We start from the raw sequence: 20,656 nt of genomic DNA, 5'->3' as shown, positions 1-20,656 counted from the left end.
ACTTCTTCTGTTCCCCATTCTAGCCTCTTACCTCTTCTCACCTGGCTATCACCTCCCCCTGGTGCCCCTCCTTCTTCCCTTTCACCCATGGTCCACTCTCCTCTCCTTTCAGATTTCTTCCTCTTGAGCCCTCTACCTTTCCCATCCACCTGGCTTCACCTATCACCTTCTAGCTATCCTTCTTCCCTTCCACCCCACCTTATTAATCTTGGGTCTTCCCCCTTCCTTTCCAGTCCTGAAGAAAGGTCTTGGCCTGAAACATTGACTGTTTATTAATTTTCATAGATGCTGCCTGACCTGTTGAATTTCTCAACATTTTGTGTGAGTGGCTGCATTGATCTGAGATCAGAGTTTTTCTTCTCCTAGATGAGCTGCCAACCACAGCTGACTAGCCCCAACTGCCTGAAGCAACTAGTTTTAAGATGTTACTAACCACCCCCACCCCCATTTTGCCCTTATCATGTCAGTAGAAACAGTTGCAAAGGCTAGGAGCTGGACTTAGTTGTCAGATGCTATTTGTGATGCACACCATTGGGAATATTTAATAGGTAATGGGAGCTTGTCTCCATTACCACCCCCAGTTATAACAACCTTAAGGAACCAAGATTAATTGGTCACTGTAAATTGTCCTTAGTGTGTGGGTGAGTAGTTCAGTCTAGGGAAGTTGATGAAAATATGGAAATAATAGAATGTAAAGTAGGATTAGTATAGATTGGCCTTGATGGTTGGCATAGAGTCAGTGGGCTGAAGGGCCTATTTGCATGCATCTTGACTGTAATTTATTTAAGATTATGTATGTAATAAAACATTTATTCTCTCAACAGCAAGAATCATCATTTTTTGTTATGACCAATTTTATTATTACGAAGAATCAATTGCAAGGCCAATGCCCTGAGGTGAGAATCCAGCAGTTATACCAGATGATGAATTGCTGTGGCTGATTCTATATTTAAACATACATTATTTACAATTCAAATAGATCATAGCCCATTAAATCATAGATTTAATCACCAAGTCACATTACAATTAAGTTAATTTATCTTTGTATTGTACCATTGCAAGTCCCTTGATCCTTTAGTTTCATCATCAGAAATATATTAACAATAAGAATTTTACAAATGTTCACTCAGTGTTAGATGTTTGGAACTTAATACTTTTTTTTCATTGTTCCAGAACTCTTGCTTTCATGCTCAGCACGTGCCAAATTTTAATCCCTGACTTCCCTATTGTCACTCTTTTCAGTGTTGTGTCAAAGACGGGATTCACGGAAATATACACTAATAAAGTGACCACTTTAACAGGTACAGAAGTACCTAATAAAGTGACCACTGAGTGTAATTACAGCTTCAAAAACTTTTCCTGATATTTGTTTAATTATGAATGATAGCTACCCCATGTTGTCCCATGCCTTTATTCCAATTAACAAATTTCATTAATCTCAGTTTGCAAATTCCATTTACCGGTAACTGTTTTTTGGTGAGTGAGTTCCAGAATTACTCTATGTTCTTTAGTAAAAATATCACATAATTTCACTCCTAAAGGGCCTAACTTTAATTTTGTGTGTGGATTCATTGGATAAGGAAATAATTTGCCTAAACTATCAAACCTTTCCATAATTAAATATAACACCATTTAATAGTTTTTGTAGCAAATCTATTCCCACAATTTAACTCCTAGATCCTCACATAATTCTAAGGGATCTGTGATGTGTCTTTGCAGATCAAGATGTATTTCCTGTGGTGGCATTCCAAAACCTGTAGTATTTAACAAAGTTTTATACAAGTTCAATTTCCTCATTGTTGAATTTTTAAGCCAATTCAGCTAATCCCTGATCTAATTTGATGATGGTCTGTGTACTTGCATTATCTTTCAAAGGTTATTATACATGGATCATTTTGTTTCTTCTCCACAGCCCCTTATTTTTCACTAATAAGAAAATGTCTCAGTTTTATCTTTCTTGGATAGAAAATAGATGAGCCCACACATATCCAAACTGAAGACCATCTGACATAGTTTATCCTCTCACTTAGTGCATGTTCCTTTGTTACTTCCTGCTCCCGCCTACTGTGGCTCCTATCCAGCTTCTTTGTTAATAAGGTTTACAACATTCTATTTCGTTATCCTCTTTTCTATTTATATGGAAACCCGAAGAACACCATATATTAGAAACATAGGAAACCTACAGCACAATATAGGCCCTTCGGCCCACAAAGTTGTGCCGAACATGTCCCCACTTTAGAAATTACTAGGCTTACCCATAGCCCTCTATTTTTCTAAGCTCCATGTACCTATCCAAAGGTCTCTTAAAAGACTTTATCTACCACCGTTACCAGCAGCCCATTCCACACACTCACCATTCTCTGAGTAAAATACTTCCCCTGACATCTCCTCTGTACCTACTCCCAAGCACCTTAAACCTGTGTCTTCTTGTGGCAACCATTTCAGCCCTGGGAAAAAGCCTCTGACTATCCACACGATCAATGCCTCTCATCATCTTGTACACCTCTATCAGGTCACCTCTCATCCTCCTTCGCTCCAAGGAGAAAAGACCGAGTTCACTCAACCTATTCTCATAAGGCATGCTCCCCAATCCAGGCAACATCCTTGTAAATCTCCTCTGCACCTTTTCTATGGCTTCCACATCCTTCCTGTAGTGAGGCGATCAGAACTGAGCACAGTACTCCAAGTGGGGTCTGACCAGGGTCCTATATAGCTGCAACATTACCTCTCAGCTCCTAAATTCAATTCCACGATTGATGAAGGTCAATACACTGTACACCTTAACCACAGAATCAACCTGCGCAGCTGCTTTGAGTGTCCTATGGACTCAGACCCCAAGATCACTCTGATCCTCCACACTGCCAAGAGTCTTACCATTAATACTATATTCTGCCATCATATTTGACCTACCAAAATGAATCACTTCACACTTATCTGGGTTGAACTCCATCTGCCACTTCTCAGCCTAGTTTTGCATCCTATCAATGTCTCGCTGTAACCTCTGACAGCCCTCCACACTATCCACAACACCCCCAACCTTTGTGTCATCAGCAAACTTACTAACCCATCCCTCCACTCCCTCATCCAGGTCATTTATAAAAATCACGAAGAGTAAGGGTCCTAAAACGGATCCCTGAGGCACTCCACTGGTGACTGACCTCCATGCAGAATATGACCCGTCTACAACCACTCTTTGCCTTCTGTGGGTAAGCCAGTTCTGGATCCACAAAGCAATGTCCCCTTGGATCCCATGCCTCCTTACTTTCTCAATAAGCCTTGCATGGGGTACCTTATCAAATGCCTTGCTGAAATCCATATACACTACATCTACTGCTCTTCCTTCATCAATGTGTTTAGTCACATCCTCAAAAAATTTAATCAGGCTCATAAGGCACGACCTGCCCTTGACAAAGCCATGCTGACTACTCCTAAACATATTATACCTCTCCAAATGTTCATAAATCCTGCCTCTCAGGATCTTCTCCATCAACTTACCAACCACTTAGGTAAGACTCATTGGTCTATAATTTCCTGGGCTATCTCTATTCCCTTTCTTGAATAAAGGAACAACATCCACAACCCTCCAATCCTACGGAACCTCTCCCGTCCCCATTGATGATGCAAAGATCATCGCCAGAGGCTCAGCAATCTCCTCCCTCGCCTCCCATATCTCATCTGGCCCTGGTAACTTATCCAACTTGATGCTTTCCAAAAGCTCCTGCACATCCTCTTTCTTAATATCTACATGCTCAAGCTTTTCAGTCTGCTGCAAGTTATCACTACAATCACTAAGATCCTTTTCCATAGTGAATACTGAAGTAAAGTATTCATTAAGTACCTCTGCTATTTCCTCTGGTTCCATACACACTTTCCCACTGTCACACTTGATAGGTCCTATTCTTCCACGTCTTATCCTCTTGCTCTTAACATACTTGTAGAATGGGGTTTTCCTTAATTCTGCCTGTCAAGGCCTTATCATGGCCCCTTCTGGCTCTCCTACTTTCCTTCTTAAGCTCTTTCCTATTAGCCTTATAATCTTCTAGATCTCTAATATTACCTAGCTCTCTGAACCTTTTGTAAGCTTTCTTTTTCTTCTTGACTAGATTTATTACAGCCTTTGTACACCACGATTCCTGTACCCTACCATAACTTCCCTCTCATTGGAATGTACCTAAACAGAACTCTACATAAATATCCCCCGAATATTTGCCACATTTCTTCTGTACTTTTCCCTGAGAACATCTGTTTCGAATTTAAGCCTCTAATTTCCTGCCTGATAGCCTCATAATTCCCCTTACTTCATTTAAACACTTTTCTAACTTGTCTGTTCCTATCTCTCTCCAATGCTATTGTAAAGGAGATAGAATTATGATCACTATCTCCAAAATGCTCTCCCACTGAGAGATCTGACACCTGACCAAGTTCATTTCCCAATACCAAATCAAGTACAGTCTCTTCTCTTGTAGGCTTATCTACATACTGTGTCAAGAATCCTTCCTGAACACACCTAACAAACTTTACCCCATCTAAACCCCTTGCTCTAGGGAGATGCCAATCGATATTTGGGAAATTAAAATTTCCCATCACGACCACTCTGTTATTATTACACCTTTCCAGGATCTGTTTCCCTATCTGCTCCTCGATATCCCTGTTACTATTGAGCGGCCTATAAAAAACACCCAGTGAAGTTATTGACCCCTTCCTGTCCCTAACCTCCACCCACAGAAACTCCACAGACAATCCCTCCATGGTGTCCACCTTTTCTGCAGCCGTGACACTATCTCTGATCAACAGTGCCATGCCCCCACCTCTTTTGCCTCCCTCCCTGTCCCTTCTGAAACATCTAAAACCCGGCACTTGATGTAATCAGTCCTGTCCCTGAGCCATCCAAGTCTCTGTAATGGCCACCACATCATATCTGCAAGTACTGATCCACGCTCTAAACTCATCCGCTTTGTTCACAACACTCCTTGCATTAAAATAGACACATCTCAAGCCTTTGGTCTCAGTGCGTCCCTTCTCTATCACCTTCCTATCCTCCCTCTTGCACTGCTCACAAGCTTTCTCTATTTGTGAGCTAACCTCCTCTTCCCCAGTCTCTTCAGTTCAGATAGATAGATAGATAGATAGATACTTTATTCATCCCCATGGGGAAATTCAACTTTTTTTCCAATGTCCCATACACTTGTATCAAAACTAATTACATACAATACTTAACTCAGTAAAAAATATGATATGCATCTAAATCACTATCTCAAAAAGCATTAATAATAGCTTTTAAAAAGTTCTTAAGTCCTGGCGGTAGAATTGTAAAGCCTAATGGCATTGGGGAGTATTGACCTCTTCATCCTGTCTGAGGAGCATTGCATCGATAGTAACCTGTCACTGAAACTGCTTCTCTGTCTCTGGATGGTGCTATGTAGAGGATGTTCAGAGTTATCCATAATTGACCGTAGCTTACTCAGCGCCCTTCGCTCAGCTACCGATGTTAAACTCTCCAGTACTTTGCCCACGACAGAGCCCGCCTTCCTTACCAGCTTATTAAGACGTGAGGCGTCCCTCTTCTTAATGCTTCCTCCCCAACACGCCACCACAAAGAAGAGGGCGCTCTCCACAACTGACCTATAGAACATCTTCAGCATCTCACTACAGACATTGAATGACGCCAACCTTCTTAGGAAGTACAGTCGACTCTGTGCCTTCCTGCACAAGGCATCTGTGTTGGCAGTCCAGTCTAGTTTCTCGTCTAACTGTACTCCCAGATACTTGTAGGTCTTAACCTGCTCCACACATTCTCCATTAATGATCACTGGCTCCATATGAGGCCTAGATCTCCTAAAGTCCACCACCATCTCCTTGGTCTTGGTGATATTGAGACGCAGGTAGTTTGAGTTGCACCATATCACAAAGTCCTGTATCAGTTTCCTATACTCCTCCTCCTGTCCATTCCTGACACACCCCACTATGGCCGTGTCATCAGCGAACTCCGAGTTATATTGGAAGTCTGATGTGTACAGGGTGAACAGGACCGGAGAGAGTACGGTTCCCTGCGGCGCTCCTGTGCTGCTGACCACCGTGTCAGACCTACAGTCTCCCAACCGCACATACTGAGGTCTATCTGTCAAGTAGTCCACTATCCAATCAGTTCAATTCAATTCAGTTCCCACCCCGCAACAATTCTAGTTTAAACTCTCCCCAGTAGCCTTAGCAAACCTCCCCGCCAGGATATTGGTGCCCCTGGGATTCAAGTGCAACCCATCCTTTTTGTACAGGTCACATCTGCCCTAAAAGAGGTCCCAATGATCCAGAAATCTGAATCCCTGCCCCCTGCTCCAATCCCTCAGCCACGCATTTATCCTCCACTTCATTCTATTCCTATTCTCACTGTCACGTGGCACAGGCAGTAATCCCGAGAATACTACATTTGCGGTCCTGCTTCTCAATTTCCTTCCTAACTCCCTGTACTCTTTTTCCAGGACCTCTTCCCTTTTCCTACCTAAGTCATTGGAACCAATATGTACCATGACCTCTGGCTTTTCTCCCTCCCACTGCAGGATATCTTGGATGCGATCCGAAATATCCTGGACCCTGGCACTCGGGAGGCAAACTACCATCCGAGTTTCTTTCCTGTGTCCACAGAATCACCTGTCTGACCCCTAACTATAGAGTCCCCTATCACTCTTCCCTTCCCTACTCTTCTGAGCCACAGGTCCAGACTGTGCCAGAGGCACGGCCATTGCCGCTTCCCCCTAGCCTGTATTAGATTCAGATTTATTTATTCTATGTACATCGAAACGTACAGTGAAATGTATCATTTGCATTAACAACCAACACAACTAGGAAGTACTGGCGGCAGCCATACATTCCAGTGTAGGGGTTGGTAATATCTACTGCATCCAACCAACCTGTACACTCTGCCTCTTACTTGCTACGTGCCACAAGATTTGCTTCAGCCTCCTTTTGCTAATGTGGAACTTTACATAATCCCTGCTGGCAGTTTATATAGCTTACACAAAAAAACATTCTTAGATACACACCTATCTACCATGGGTTACTCCACATGAATCTCCCAAATTTTCAAAAGTCAACATTACACTGATAATCCCCATTTATTTCCTGCTTTTGATCACTTTCCTCCAAAGTGACCATACCTCTTCTTAATATGGTGAGCTAAATCAAACACATTACTCTGATCCGATCGGTGTTCTGTGGATTGTTAATACTATCATGCAGAAATATACACATTCTGGTGATCAATGCATGCTAATCTATTAGCCTTGGCAGGATTGCCAAGCAAAGTAACGAAGTGTTGAATGCTTCCTAAATTTTCCCACCCAATAATTTCTCTGTTCCTCTATAAGAATCCTTCAAGAATATGTTTTAATTGTGTTTGTTATAAGGACATAAAAAGGAACTAATACAGGCTATAAACCAGCCTGTCAATCTGTAGATTATGTCTGATCCACTTCCTGCTTATCTATTATTTCTTTATTTTCTGCATGTTTGAATAATTAATTTTGAAAACACTCAACATATAAGCACTTACAGCTCTCTGGGAAAGAGCTTCAAATATTCTTTTTCTTACTCCGGGAGTTTCTGTATATGATATTCAGAAATATGTTAAACCACACCAGTTACAAGCTGAGACATAGGGTGCTTTCATAATGTATTTGCTTAAGATAAAGAATTGGAATAAATGGGTCCCTTTCTGGCTACAAGGACACTACTGGTAAAGTGCCTGAAGCATCAGATATGGGCCTTCAATTATTTATAATTTATATTAATAAACCTAATAAGGTGGAAGAGAGTAAGAAAAGCAAGGCTGCTAAGTAAATATCTACCACTCATGCACGCACGCACGCACACACGCACGCACGCACGCACACACACGTACGTTTAGGCACCCCTGGTCAAAATTTCTGTTACTGTGTATAGTTAAATGAGTAGAAGATGAACTGATCTCCAAAAGTCATAAAGTTAAAGATGAAACATTCTTATCAACATTTTAAGCAAGATTAGTGTATTATTTTTGTTTTGTACAATTTTAGAGTGGAAAAAAAGGAAAGGAGAACCATGCAAATGTTTGGGCACCCCAAAATATCTGAGCTTTCAGATAACTTTTACCAAGGTCCCTGACCTTAATTAGCTTGTTAGGGCTATGGCTTGTTCACAGTCATCGTTAGGAAAGGCCAGGTGATGCAAATTTCAAAACTTTATAAATACCCTGACTCCTCAAACATTGTCCCAACAATCAGCAGCTATGGGCTCCTCTAAGCAGCTGCCTAGCACTTTGAAAATTAAAATAAATGATACTCACAAAGCAGGAGAAGGCTATAAGAAGATAGCAAAGCGTTTTCAGGTAGCTGTTTCCTCAGTTCCTAATGTAATTAAGAAATGGCAGTTAATAGGAACAGTGGAGGTCAAGTTGAGGTCTATAAGACCAAGAAAACTTTCCGAGAGAACTGCTCATAGGATTGCTAGAAAGGCAGATCAAAACCCCCGATTGACTGCAAAAGACCTTCAGGAAGATTTAGCAGACTCTGAAGTGGTGGTGCGCTGTTCTACTGTGCAGCAACACCTGCACAAATATGACCTTCATGGAAGAGTCATCAGAAGAAAACCTTTCCTGCGTTCTCACCACAAAATTCAGTGTCAGAAGTTTGCAAAGGAACATCTAAATAAGCCTGAAATGGTTGCAGCAATGAGTAAAGGTATGTTTGGAGAAAAAAGGGTGCAGAATTTCATGAAAAGAACACCTCTCCAACTGTTAAGCAAGCGGGTGAATCGATCATGCTTTGGGCTTGTGTTGCAGCCAGTGGCACGGGGAACATTTCACTGGCTGAAATGTTGAAATATTTCAACCATTTCAAATGGCTGAAATAAAGAATGAATTCAATTCAATACCAGCAAATTCTGGAAGCAAACATCACACCGTCTGTAAAAAAGCTGAAGATGAAAAGAGGATAGCTTCTAAAACAGGATAAGGATCCTAAACACACTTCAAGAGGTGCAAGCTGAAGGTTTTCCCATGGCCCTCACAGTACCCCCGACCTAAACATCATCGAAAATCTGTGGATAGACCTCAAAAGAGCAGTGCGTGCAAGAAGGCCCAAGAATCTCACAGATCTAGAAGCCTTTTGCAAGGAAGAATGGGCAAAAATCCCCCAAACAAGAATTGATAGACTCTTAGCTGGCTACTGGAAGTGTTTACAAGCTGTGGTACTTGCCAAAGGGGGTGTTACTAAATACTGACATGAGCAAACTTTTGCTTCTGGCCTTTTTCCTTTTTTGTCATTTTGAAACTGTAAAAAATGGAAATAGAAGTATTAAAGAAATGTGTCATGGATCATGGGACGGGAGGCCTCAGGAGAAAGAAAGGGGGGAGCCACCAGAGGGAGATGGAGAACAGGCAAACAACTGAATATGTCAGGGATGGGGTAAGAAGTGGAGGAGGGGCATTAACGGAAGTTAGAGAAGTCAATGTTCATGCCATCAGGTTGGAGGCTACCCAGCCGGTATATAAGGTGTTGTTCCTCCAACCTGAGTTTGGATTCATTTTGACAATAGAGGAGGCCATGGATAGACATATCAGAATGGGAATGGGACATGGAATTAAAATGTGTGGCCACTGGGAGATCCTGCTTTTTCTGGCAGACCGAGCATAGTTGTTCAGCAAAACAGTCTCCCAGTCTGTGTCGGGTCTCACCAATATATAAAAGGCCACACCGGGAGCACCGGACACAGTATACCACACCAGCTGACTCACAGGTGAAGTGTCGCCTCACCTGGAAGGACTGTCTGGGGCCCTGAATGGTGGTGAGGGAGGAAGTGTAAGGGCAGGTGTAGCACTTGTTCCGTTTACAAGGATAAGTGCCAGGAGGGAGATTGGTGGGAAAGGGATGGGGGGGGGGGGGGGGACGAGTGGACAAGGTAGTCGCGTAGGGAGCGATCCCTGCGAAAAGCAGAAAGAGGGAAAAATGTGTTTGGTAGTGGGATCCCGTTGGAGGTGGCGGAAGTTACGGAGAATTATATGTTGGACCTGGAGGCTGGTGGGGTGGTAGGTAAGGACAAGGGGAACCCCTATCCCTAGTGGGGTGGCGGGTGGATGGGGTGAGGGCAGATGTGCGGGAAATGGGAGAGATGCGTTTGAGAGCAGAGTTGATGGTGGACGAAGGGAAGCCCCTTTGTTTAAAAAAGGAAGACATCTCCTTCGTCCTGGAATGAAAAGCCTCATCCTGAGAGCAGATGCGGCAGAAACGGAGGAATTGTAAGAAGGGGATAGCCTTTTTGCAAGAGGCAGGGTGGGAAGTGGAATAGTCCAGGTAGCTGTGAGAGTCTGTAGGCTTATAGTAGATATCAGTAGATAGGCCTTCTCCAGAGATGGAGACAGAAAGATCAAGAAAGGGGAGGGAGGTGTCGGAAATGGACCAGGTAAATTTGAGGGCAGGGTGAAAGTTGGAGGCAAAGTTAATGAAGTCGACGAGCTCAGCACGAGTGCAAGAGGCGGCGCCAATGCAGTTGTCGATGTAGTGAAGGAAAAGAGGGGGATGGATACTGGTATAGCCTTGGAACATGGACTGTTCCACAAAGCCAACAAAAAGGCAGGCATAACTGGGACCCATACGGGTGCCCATGGCTACACCCTTGGTTTGGAGGAAGTGGGAGGAGCCAAAGGAGAAATTATTGAGAGTAATTGAGGCCTCCCGTCCCATGATCCTTTCCCTTCTCCAGCTCTGTATCACTTTCGCCAATCACCTTTCCAGCTCTTAGCTTCATCCCACCCCCTCCGGTCTTCTCCTATCATTTCGCATTTCCCCCTCCCCCCACTACTTTCAAATCTCTTGCTATCTTTCCTTTCGTTTAGCCCTGACGAAGGGTCTCGGCCCGAAATGTCGACAGCGCTTCTCCCTATTGATGCTGCCTGGCCTGCTGTGTTCTACCAGCATTTTGTGTGTTGTTGTTGTTTGAATTTCCAGCATCTGCAGATTTCCTCATGTTTGATCTTTAACTTTATGCCTTTTGGAAATCAGGTCATCTTTTACTTACTTAACTATTCACAGTAACAGAAATTTTGACCAGGGGTGCCCAAACTTTTGCATGCCACTGTATATAAACAAATATGTAAATGCTGTAAAAGTATATGGTCTGCCAGAACACCACTTTATTGTATTAATTTAGTGACTGTTGACGTTTTCAATATTTTTCTCTTTCAGTTGCCAAGTGAAATGACTAGATGTAAATCAGACAGTGATTGTGCAAAGGGACATCATAGTCGTCATAGCAATGGTATGTTACTGAAATAGCATAATAGTGAAATACTGGTCAAAATGAAGTATATGCTGCAGGGACTTTAAAAAGTAATTGGGAAGGAGAAGGGAGTAAAACATGAAAGATTAAAGGAAATACCAAGGCATTTTGAATAAATGCATCTGGTTCACTTTTTTCCCCTTGTGGCAAGATATCTACCATACTTACCCAGACTGTCTGTTCTCAGGTCCTGCCCCATCAACGTGTGAGTTAATTACCCCTGAACCAAGGAGGCAATTATGAAAGGGAATCAATGCCGACTTTGCTAGTCATGTCCAAATCCCTATGAATTTTTGAGAAAAAAAATCTTATAACTTATAATTCCATAATCAGGGAGTTTTAGTGTGCTGATTTGTGGTGGACTGCACTAGGAAGGAATCACATCCAAGGTTCCTTTCCCTACTGTCATGACCCATTCATCTTCAGCAGTTAATAGAGCAGCATCAGTAATGTTGCAAGGTTCAGCAGAAACTTGTTGTACCATCAAGGCTCATGTTTGGTAATATATTTGAATCTTTTCCTTGACTGGTTGCAGACTATCAGCATCCACCCTCAGGCAAAAAAAACCCCAATTCTTTCTTTCCCCGGAACGTCTTATTATATTCATGTACCCTCCTGAATAAAACAGAAAATACTGGAAATACAAATCAGGTTAGGCAGCAGCTGTGAAGAGAGGAAAAATTTTGAAACCTTTCATTCTCTTGAAAGCATTTTGTTTTCGTTTCACATTTTCAGCAGTTGCAGTGTTTTGCTTATCAAAGATCCTTAAGTATTCCAAAACTTTCATCCTTCCTCCATGGTGAATATCTCCAAACTTTCAAAATGTCATCATGATTACATGGCCAGTATTGAATTCTTTTTAATAAGAAAACTAGAAAGAGGGGCAAGAAAAGGCTATTTGTTAGTAAATAAAATCCTGTCTAATCTGTTATTTATTTTGATTTTATTTTTATGTATTGAGATACAGCGCAGAATAGGCCCTTCCAGCCCCTTGAGCCATGCCACTTAACGACCCTGGATTTAATTCTAGCCTAATCACAGGACAATTTACAGTGACCAATTAACCTTTCAACTGGTACGTCTTTGGACTGTGGGAGGAAAGCGACGTGGTCACGGGGAGAACGTACAAACTCCTTACAGACGGTGGTGGGAAATGAATTCAGGTGGGATTGGGGGTGGAGGGACTCATTCCTGCATCTTTTCTGTTCAGCCATTCATTCAAGCCTTTCTATAGTTCTCCCACTGCCATTTATCTTTGCCAGCAAAGAACCTGCAAACACCAGACTTGAGTGCCTTAACCAACCCATTGATATAGATTGTGAACAACTGGAACCTCAGTGTCTACAACACTCACAAATAACAACCTCCTAATCCAAAAATGACCTATTTTCTGACCATTACCACGTCCCCAATTAATGTGAGCATATTTCCCCCAATATTCGCAGTATAATTTTGTTTATTTTTTCTACGGTGGATCAAAATATTTTAGGCGATGACTTTACACCACAAAGTAGCTTAGTGTGTAAATAAAGTCATTTATGGATATCGAATTTTAGATAATATTGTTTTTCTTTATTCATGTTTAATAGTGTATTTGCCCAATTTAGTAAAGTCCTGGATTGGGTCTAAGCTTCTCTCTTGAGGAATTCTTGCTTTAACATATACATATTTAATGATCTTGCTATTTAGTGCTGCTTCAAATTCTTTGCGACTGTGCGTTCCTAGTTTCTTACAAAATCCTGAGGGGTCCTCAAGGGGTAAATATAGAGAGGATGTTTTCTGTTGTGGGGGAACCAAGTGGCCTCTGATCTTGTTCCTAATTCATGTGCTTCTATCCACGTTCTAGTGCTGGAACATTAGAGTGTGAAGAGCTAAGTGCGGGGAAAATGGTCTCAGACAGCACATGTATTGTGATATCATACTTATTTATGCACTGCTAAGTAAACCAACATTTCACAATTAAAAAACGAAAGGCCAGGTTCTGGGTTGCAGAATTTGGCCACAGGTATAAGCATGCCATTTTGAACCCATTCTATTTATGAAACAGAAGTTTTTTTTTAAATTACAAAATGATAGTGAGGAGTCAGGGTCCAAAGCATAGGGTAATAAAAGTTCAAAAGAATAAAATAGATGAGGCAAATAGTTATAAGAAAAAGGTGACCAAGTGTCTGTGTTTTTTAAAAAAATGTTCAAATGTAAAAGGTTAACTTATGATATTAATATGCTAAATTTTTGCAGATTAATCTTTATTTTTTTACATTCTATTTCATGTGAATTACAATGTAATTCCTTTATTTAAATACTTTCAATTCTTATGCAATTAAAATTGTTTTAATCAGTTTGTTTATACTTAATCTCATAGCTATATTCCAATATTTATTTTGCACTCCATAAACTTTTTAAGATTATGTAAAATAGTGATTTATTATTTTCTGATTTAAAAAAATTGGAATTTTTCATTCACTGTTGCTGCTGATTTTTGCCAGAAATCCTTTTAAAATTAATGGCAAGATAGGTGAAAAACATACACAAATTCACAAAATCTTCATAGATAAACTGCTAAACTGCTTAAAATATAATTTTGAAGGAGGCCTACAGATTAAAGATATGATCTAAAAATTTCAAGTCTATTTGCTTTTCCAGTAAAATTTATTTGGTAACTGACTATGATAATGCAAAGATATTCTTGTGACTTTTTAAAATACGAATAAAACCCTGTGGCAACACAATGCAGTAATATCATTTAATCCAAGATCAAAATTTCTAATCATATTAATTCCAATTCACATTTTAATTGGTGAATAGTATAATTTGACAAATGCAGTACAAAGTTGATTGAATTATATTTTGCTTTAATACATCAATTTCATGCACATCAAGCTTGCCAAAAAATTTTCATTTCATCATGCATGCATTAGGTTCATGTGGCCAAGATCGGAAAATAACTAAGTTGAAAAATTGGACAATTTAAATCAAATAGGCAGATGTACAAATTTTTCATCATGCTGAAGATTTCCATTGATTTTTTTTGGTCAGTTGCTTTTATTAAATATTTTTGATATTTCCTTCTCATAACTTGACAAAAATTTATTTGGGGCAAATTAAATTAGTTGTGGCTAGCAGTTCTGATGGGGATCACCAGTGTTCTACCTGACCCTACCCCTTCATCTGATATTTTGTGCTTGCATGTAAGTATATACTGGATTTTCTTGATTGCACAATAAGTCTGGAATGAGCAGAGTTACATATGATCCTGCATCCAAAACTCCACTGTGTGTGATACAGCCATTTCATGCTGAGGTTTCCAAGCTGTATACCAGCGTATTTGTATCCATGATCTTGTGCAAGTCAGACCTAAGCATTCATTTGAATGGGGAATTCCTGATCTGGGCGTCAAGAATAGTAAATTCAAATAAACAAAATGCTCTGCTTATTAATTTTTTCATCTATATTTAAATATAATTACATTACAGAAATAATTAGAGGTCAACAAACTGACAGAATACAGCTCCATGTTATCAGGGTATTCTGTAGGTGAGTCCTTGCCATCTGATGTTGGCACTGGGATGCCCAGGCAATAGATCTGTGTTTTTACACAAGGATACTGTAGTTGTGGCAGAATGTTGGTTGGTGGACTGAATCAAATGGTGTTCAACCCATTGTAAAATGAATGTGTTAGTTTTCAATTACTAATATGACTAATTCTGAGTTTTGATTTAATTCAGGCATTTTAACTGGAACATGCAATAAAGAGGCAAACACCTGTGAAGTGTATGGTTGGTGCCCTGTGGAGAATGACACAGTTATTCCCAAGTTAGTAAAATGTTAATTTGTTATCCTTTAAGTCAATGTTGTTAATTATTACAAAAGGCATTGATATCATTCATCTATCAGTTTTGAGAGACTTAAAAACTTTGGATTCCCTCTAAATAAGTCCACACATGGTAACTGAAGCTGCACGGGTAGCTCCAATCAAGCCAGACAAAACTCCAACATTGTTTTAGCTTAAGTTGCACATCTAACTTACATTTCAGCATTTTATTTGTCTTCTTCACCACTGAACAAATAGTGTTACACATATATTAAAAATGACAGGCTACTGGCTACTTGAGCCATTGTCACAAATGTTGTGCTGAAGTTTTAACCTATTCTAAGATCATCCTAACCCCTTCCGTCCTACATAGCCTTCCATTTTACTGTCCTCCATGTGCCTATCTATGATTTCTTAAATACCTCTAATGTATTTGCCTTTACCATCACCCATGGCAGAGCGTTCAATGCACTCACAACTCTCTGTATAACAACTTATCTCTAACATCTAGTCACCATAAAATTATGCCCCTTGTATTAACCATTTTCACCCTGCGAAAAAGCCTCTGGCTATCTACTAGATATATGCCTCTTAACATGTTGTACACCTCTATCAGGTCACCTCTTATCTGCCTTTGCTTCAAGGAGAAAAGCCCTAGCTCGCTCAGCCTATTCTCATCGGATATGCTCTCCAGTCCAGGCAGCATCCTGATAATTCTCCCCTGCACCTTCGCTAAAGCTTCTGCATCCTTCCTATAATGAGGTGACTGAATGAGGAGACGAGAACTGAACACGATATTCCAAGTGTGGTCTAACCAGGGTTTTATACAGCTGCAACATTACCTTGTGGTAATGTCTACAACATTATTAAGTCATGTAAGGTTTAATGCTGCATAATTGGGTCACTTATATTAAAAAAAAAACCAAAACCAAAAACTGTGCTGAAATTTTAAATAAAATGGGAATGATGGAAATATTTAACAGATTTGTGGAGAGAGAAACATATGATCTTTCAGTTAATCATCAGAACTGGAAAGTGTTAGGCATGTACAGAATTCAAGCAAAAACAGGGACAGATTTAGAAGGGACTGAAATATGGTGACTTGCAGAGGAGGAGGGTGTAATGTATTTTATATTTCAGTGATATTTGAATAATAAATATATACTGTAGATTGATTGAATGTTCTTTGATGTTTACATAATTCATTATAGGTTACAGTTATATATAAAAAGTATGTGAATGGCATCCATCATCATGTCATATGTGAGCGCCTCATTAAAGACATGCATCCCGGCTCCCATGTTTTTCTTTGCAAGGGGAGAGAGATGTTTGAGTTTTTTTAAAAAAGGCAGAAAATTGATAAAATTCATGGGTTCATAAGTGAGTACCAGGTGTTAATAAATAAACTAAAAAAGAATAAATACAAAAAATTACAAAATTTAAAAAAGAAAAAAAAGTAAATAAATATGCAGAAATGCTTGGCTATCAAAAAGACAGATGTGTTCGATTGCACAACAAATAACTGGGTGAGAAGATGTTGTTATGAACCCCGTAACTGGGTAACTTATCAGCAAAGATGGAGACGTCCGTTGAAGTCTGATGATACTATTTTTAACAGTATTTATTAGTAAAAATACACAAAAATAATATCAATGCAAATATACAAATATACGTCATCAATACTAAATCTAAAAGTGCGAGTATAATAATAATCAATAAGAAGTGAGCTCTATCGTTGTTTAGGGGATAATGTATTGTCCGATGGAAATATAAAGCTCACTCAGTTCATGCAGGCTGCAGCCGTTGGGGACCGCTGGAGGGAGAGAGGGAGAGAGGGAGAGAGAGGGGGAGAGGGGGAGGGGGAGAGGGAGAGGGAGAGGGAGAGGGAGAGGGAGAGAGAGAGATATTTAGGAGAAAAGCTTGCCGACTTTCCTTTATGATTTCGGTCCGTCAGTGTCTCGTTGGTGTGGCCGTTCAAGTGTGACCTCTCCTTTAGCTAAACCGTTCTTCCGTGGTGAGCTCGCCACCCCAGGCAAGGGAGGACGCACACGAGCCCCCACCGGCTTTCGCTATTAAACGCTGTCACGGGATTTCCAGTGTTTCTCCTGGTGCGTCTGAAGGGGTTGTTCCCCAGACCCCTCTTTTATCCTTACTCATGGGGTCTCAGATGTCAATCAGGTTGGGATGATGCAATCCCTCAACCAGACGACTCTGGTTGTCCCGAGGGGTTTCAATGAATAGTACAGTACTCAATACACAATTCCGTCTTCAAGAGACAATACCGTAGTCAGTGGTTTCGTTCCGCTGATGTCAGGTCACATTCCACCTGGTTGTGTATTCCGTATGTCTCTCTCTCATTTCCTGGGTCTCAGACCCGAATTAATAGCGATCTTGCGATTCTCAAAAAAGGAGGGGGCGACTTTGTACCCTTCGGCCCCTCAGAGTTGTTTCACATTCATAACAATGTATACTGAATGAATTGAGCAGTATCTTGAAGCCAGTGAAAAGCGAGTGACAGTGTTACTAAGTGCAATAGGTGGAAAAGCATACAGTTTAATTAGAAATTTAACTTCTCCAAACAAACCAGTTGAAATTAGTTTTTCTGTTATAATGAATGTAATGCAGGAACATTTAGAACCAAAACCATTGTTGATTACAGATCACTTCAGGTTTCATAAACGGAAGGAGATTTCACTTCAGCTTTCATAGCTGAATTGAAGACGTTGGCTGAGCATTGTCAGTTCAGTGAAGGGCTTAATGATGCACTGAGAAATTATTTAGTTTGTGGAATCTTAAAGAAAGCATTCAAAAATGCCTCCAAACTGAAGCGCAACTCTCATTTTAAAAAACAGTTGAAATTCCTGTATTAATGGAAACAGCAGCAGGAGATGAAATTGAGTTGCAGTCAGGAATGAAAGTGAACGTGAACAAAATTGCAACATCTGAACAGAAACCTGCCTGGCCAAACAAATTGTGTTACCGTTGAGGCTAACATACACTAGACCAGTGCAGGATTAAAGGCAATGCTTGTAGAAAATGCAACAAAGTAGGACGAATACAAACAGCATGTTGGGCAAATAAAAATAAATGATAAGAGTCAACTTTTTGGGCCAAGAACCTTCATCAGGATTGGCAAGGAAAGAAGTCAAACTGAAAAGGTGGGCTGAGGGGAGGAGGAAATACAAGGTGGCATGTGATAGGTGAAACTGGAAGAGGGGGAGGGGGTGAAGTAAAGAGCTGGGTAATTGATTGGTGAAAGAGATAAAGGGTTGGAAAGGGAGAGCTTGATAGGAGAGGACAGAAAACAAGGAAGACAAATAGTTTGAGAAATTGATGTTCATTCCGCTGGTAAAATCTCGCTTTTTGTTGTGGACAGAATGAAGGTGCTCAATGAAGATCAGGCTTTGTCCTGGTGGCTATTTATTTCAATTCTACTTCCCTTTCCAACATATCAGTCCATGGCCTCCTCTACTGCCATGATGGGACTACACTCAAGTTGAAGAAGTAACGCCTTATATTCCCTCTTAATAGCCTCCAACCCGAAGGCATGAACATCAATCTCTTAAATTTCCAGGAATCGCACCCCACTTCACCATTCTCTATTCCTGTTTCCCTCTCTCACCTATCTCCTTACTTGTCTGTCATCTCCCACGGTGCTCCACTCCTTTCCCTTTCTTCCATGGTCTTCTATCCTCTCCTATCAGTTTCCCCCTTCTCCAGCCTTTTCTTTCTTCCACCAATCAACTTCCCAGCTCTTTAGTTAACATCCCCCCCTTCCTGGTTTCACCTATCACCTACCCCTGAACTTCTTCCTCCCCTCCCCCCACCACCTTACTCTGACTTCTACTCCCTTCTTTGCCCAAAATGTTGATTTTTTAAAAACTCTTTTCCATAGATGCTGCCTGGTCTGCTGAGTTCCTCCGGCATTTTGTGTGTGTGTTACTTGGGATTTCCAACATCTGCAGAATTTCTTGTTTTTGTAAAAATAAATGGACTGCACAGGGAAGATAAAAAGTCAAGTTGCAGTTTCATAAAGAGCACTAATCTGCATGCTTTTGATGGAACAGCTGAGCCGATTTCCAATTTTTCAAAAGCATGCAAATAAGTACATTAAAAATCATGTTTAATTTAAAACATTAATTAAAGAAATCTAAGTATGAATTATTGGTTGCAAATTAATTTGAAGATTTTTTAAACTGTATAGATTACCAACAATAGGAATTTTACTTCCATAGAATAAACCAGGCTAAATAAGAGAGCTTCAGAAGAAGGCCAAATAAAACTTAAAGGATATTTAATATAATCTTATAAATGTTATTTCATTTCAGGCCTGCAGTTCTTGGAGAAGCTGAGAACTTCACAGTATTAATAAAAAACAGTATTACCTTCCCTAAGTTTCAATTCTCAAAGTAAGTTCATTCATTTGTACATCGTAAGCTCACAGTATAAAGTCTCACAGACATCACAGTATAAAGACTCACAGACATCCATTTTTCTTACCTCAGGAGAAATATAATGCCAAGTGCAAATGCCAGCTACTTAAAAGTTTGTAGCTTCGATGAGGAATTTCACCCATTCTGTCCAATTTTTTGCTTGGGATACATGGTTCGAAAAGCAGGAGAAGATTTTCAGACGTTATCTGTTCAGGTTTGTAATAATTATGTCAATCATGTATTATTACACAGTTGTAGATCTAATAGCCTGTAATAGCGTACCCAGCACTAAGTGACGGATAAATTGCAAGATCATGTTTAGAGTGGAGCAAAAATGTGACAAGATTGCTAAACAACTGGCATCCTATATAAAATATGCATTTTTAAAAGTATTGTATTCTAAAAAGATCATTATGGTTGAGAAGGTTTGAGTCATTTACAATCTTTTACTTTAAGATGTTGGAAAAGATTCGTAGCTTGGGCTGAGAATGTTGTTGCTGAGTGGCTCACTGAGCTGGCTTGTTAGCTTGCGGACCCAGCTGGGCAACATCATCAGATAGAGTTGTTCTGGTGTGGAGGTTTGCCGGTTAGCAAAGGTTGATGAGCAAGTTTGAGCGTGTTGCACCCGTAGGTCCCTCTGGTACTGCAATCTTATTCTGATGTTGTCATATTTATTTTCCATAGACCAAACATTAGCCAAGAAAATGGTGGTGGTGGTGGTTTAGGCTTATGGCTCTGCATCTCACGTTTATCTGCATTCCTCCCTGTTGCCAGGTTTTCTTAGACAATGGAAACTTCCCTGAGTCTTCAACAGCTGCGCTCGCTCCTTGAGTGGCCTGCAGTGCCAAGTTCTGAAGATCAGTGTTTTTTTAAATGACTTGAAATAATGTTGCTTTAGTGTTTGTAGATTTCAGTTTTAGCAGATCTAAACAGGATCACCTCATGATTCCCTTGGGAGCTGCACACAAAAAGTCTTGGTTAAGAGGATACTACTACAAATCGTCAAATAAGTCACACTCCCTTTCCCAGCAGTTTTTCTCCTCGTCTTTCTTGAAAGCATTTAATCATTCTGGAATATGCTTCTACTAAATACTTTAATCCTTCA

The 20,656-nt window shown here is 40.4% G+C and overlaps 1 protein-coding gene across 6 annotated transcripts in view; it reads left to right on the top strand.

Annotated features, from left to right (window-relative positions):
- LOC140738380 (P2X purinoceptor 4-like) overlaps positions 1-20,656 on the top strand; it is a 70,367-nt gene that overhangs the window by 23,052 nt on the left and 26,659 nt on the right. For all 6 annotated transcript variants that reach the window (XM_073065616.1, XM_073065614.1, XM_073065612.1 and 3 more), the window contains exons 3-7: positions 825-896; positions 11,214-11,286; positions 15,033-15,120; positions 19,447-19,527; positions 19,624-19,765. In XM_073065616.1, the coding sequence (XP_072921717.1) occupies positions 825-896; positions 11,214-11,286; positions 15,033-15,120; positions 19,447-19,527; positions 19,624-19,765 (456 nt within the window). The remainder of the gene's footprint in view (positions 1-824; positions 897-11,213; positions 11,287-15,032; positions 15,121-19,446; positions 19,528-19,623; positions 19,766-20,656) is intronic.

Source organism: Hemitrygon akajei, chromosome 14 (assembly GCF_048418815.1).
Source record: "Hemitrygon akajei chromosome 14, sHemAka1.3, whole genome shotgun sequence".
NCBI lineage: Eukaryota > Metazoa > Chordata > Chondrichthyes > Myliobatiformes > Dasyatidae > Hemitrygon > Hemitrygon akajei.
Note: the sequence above shows the minus strand (reverse complement) of the source record. Positions and strands in the feature narration are given on the sequence as shown.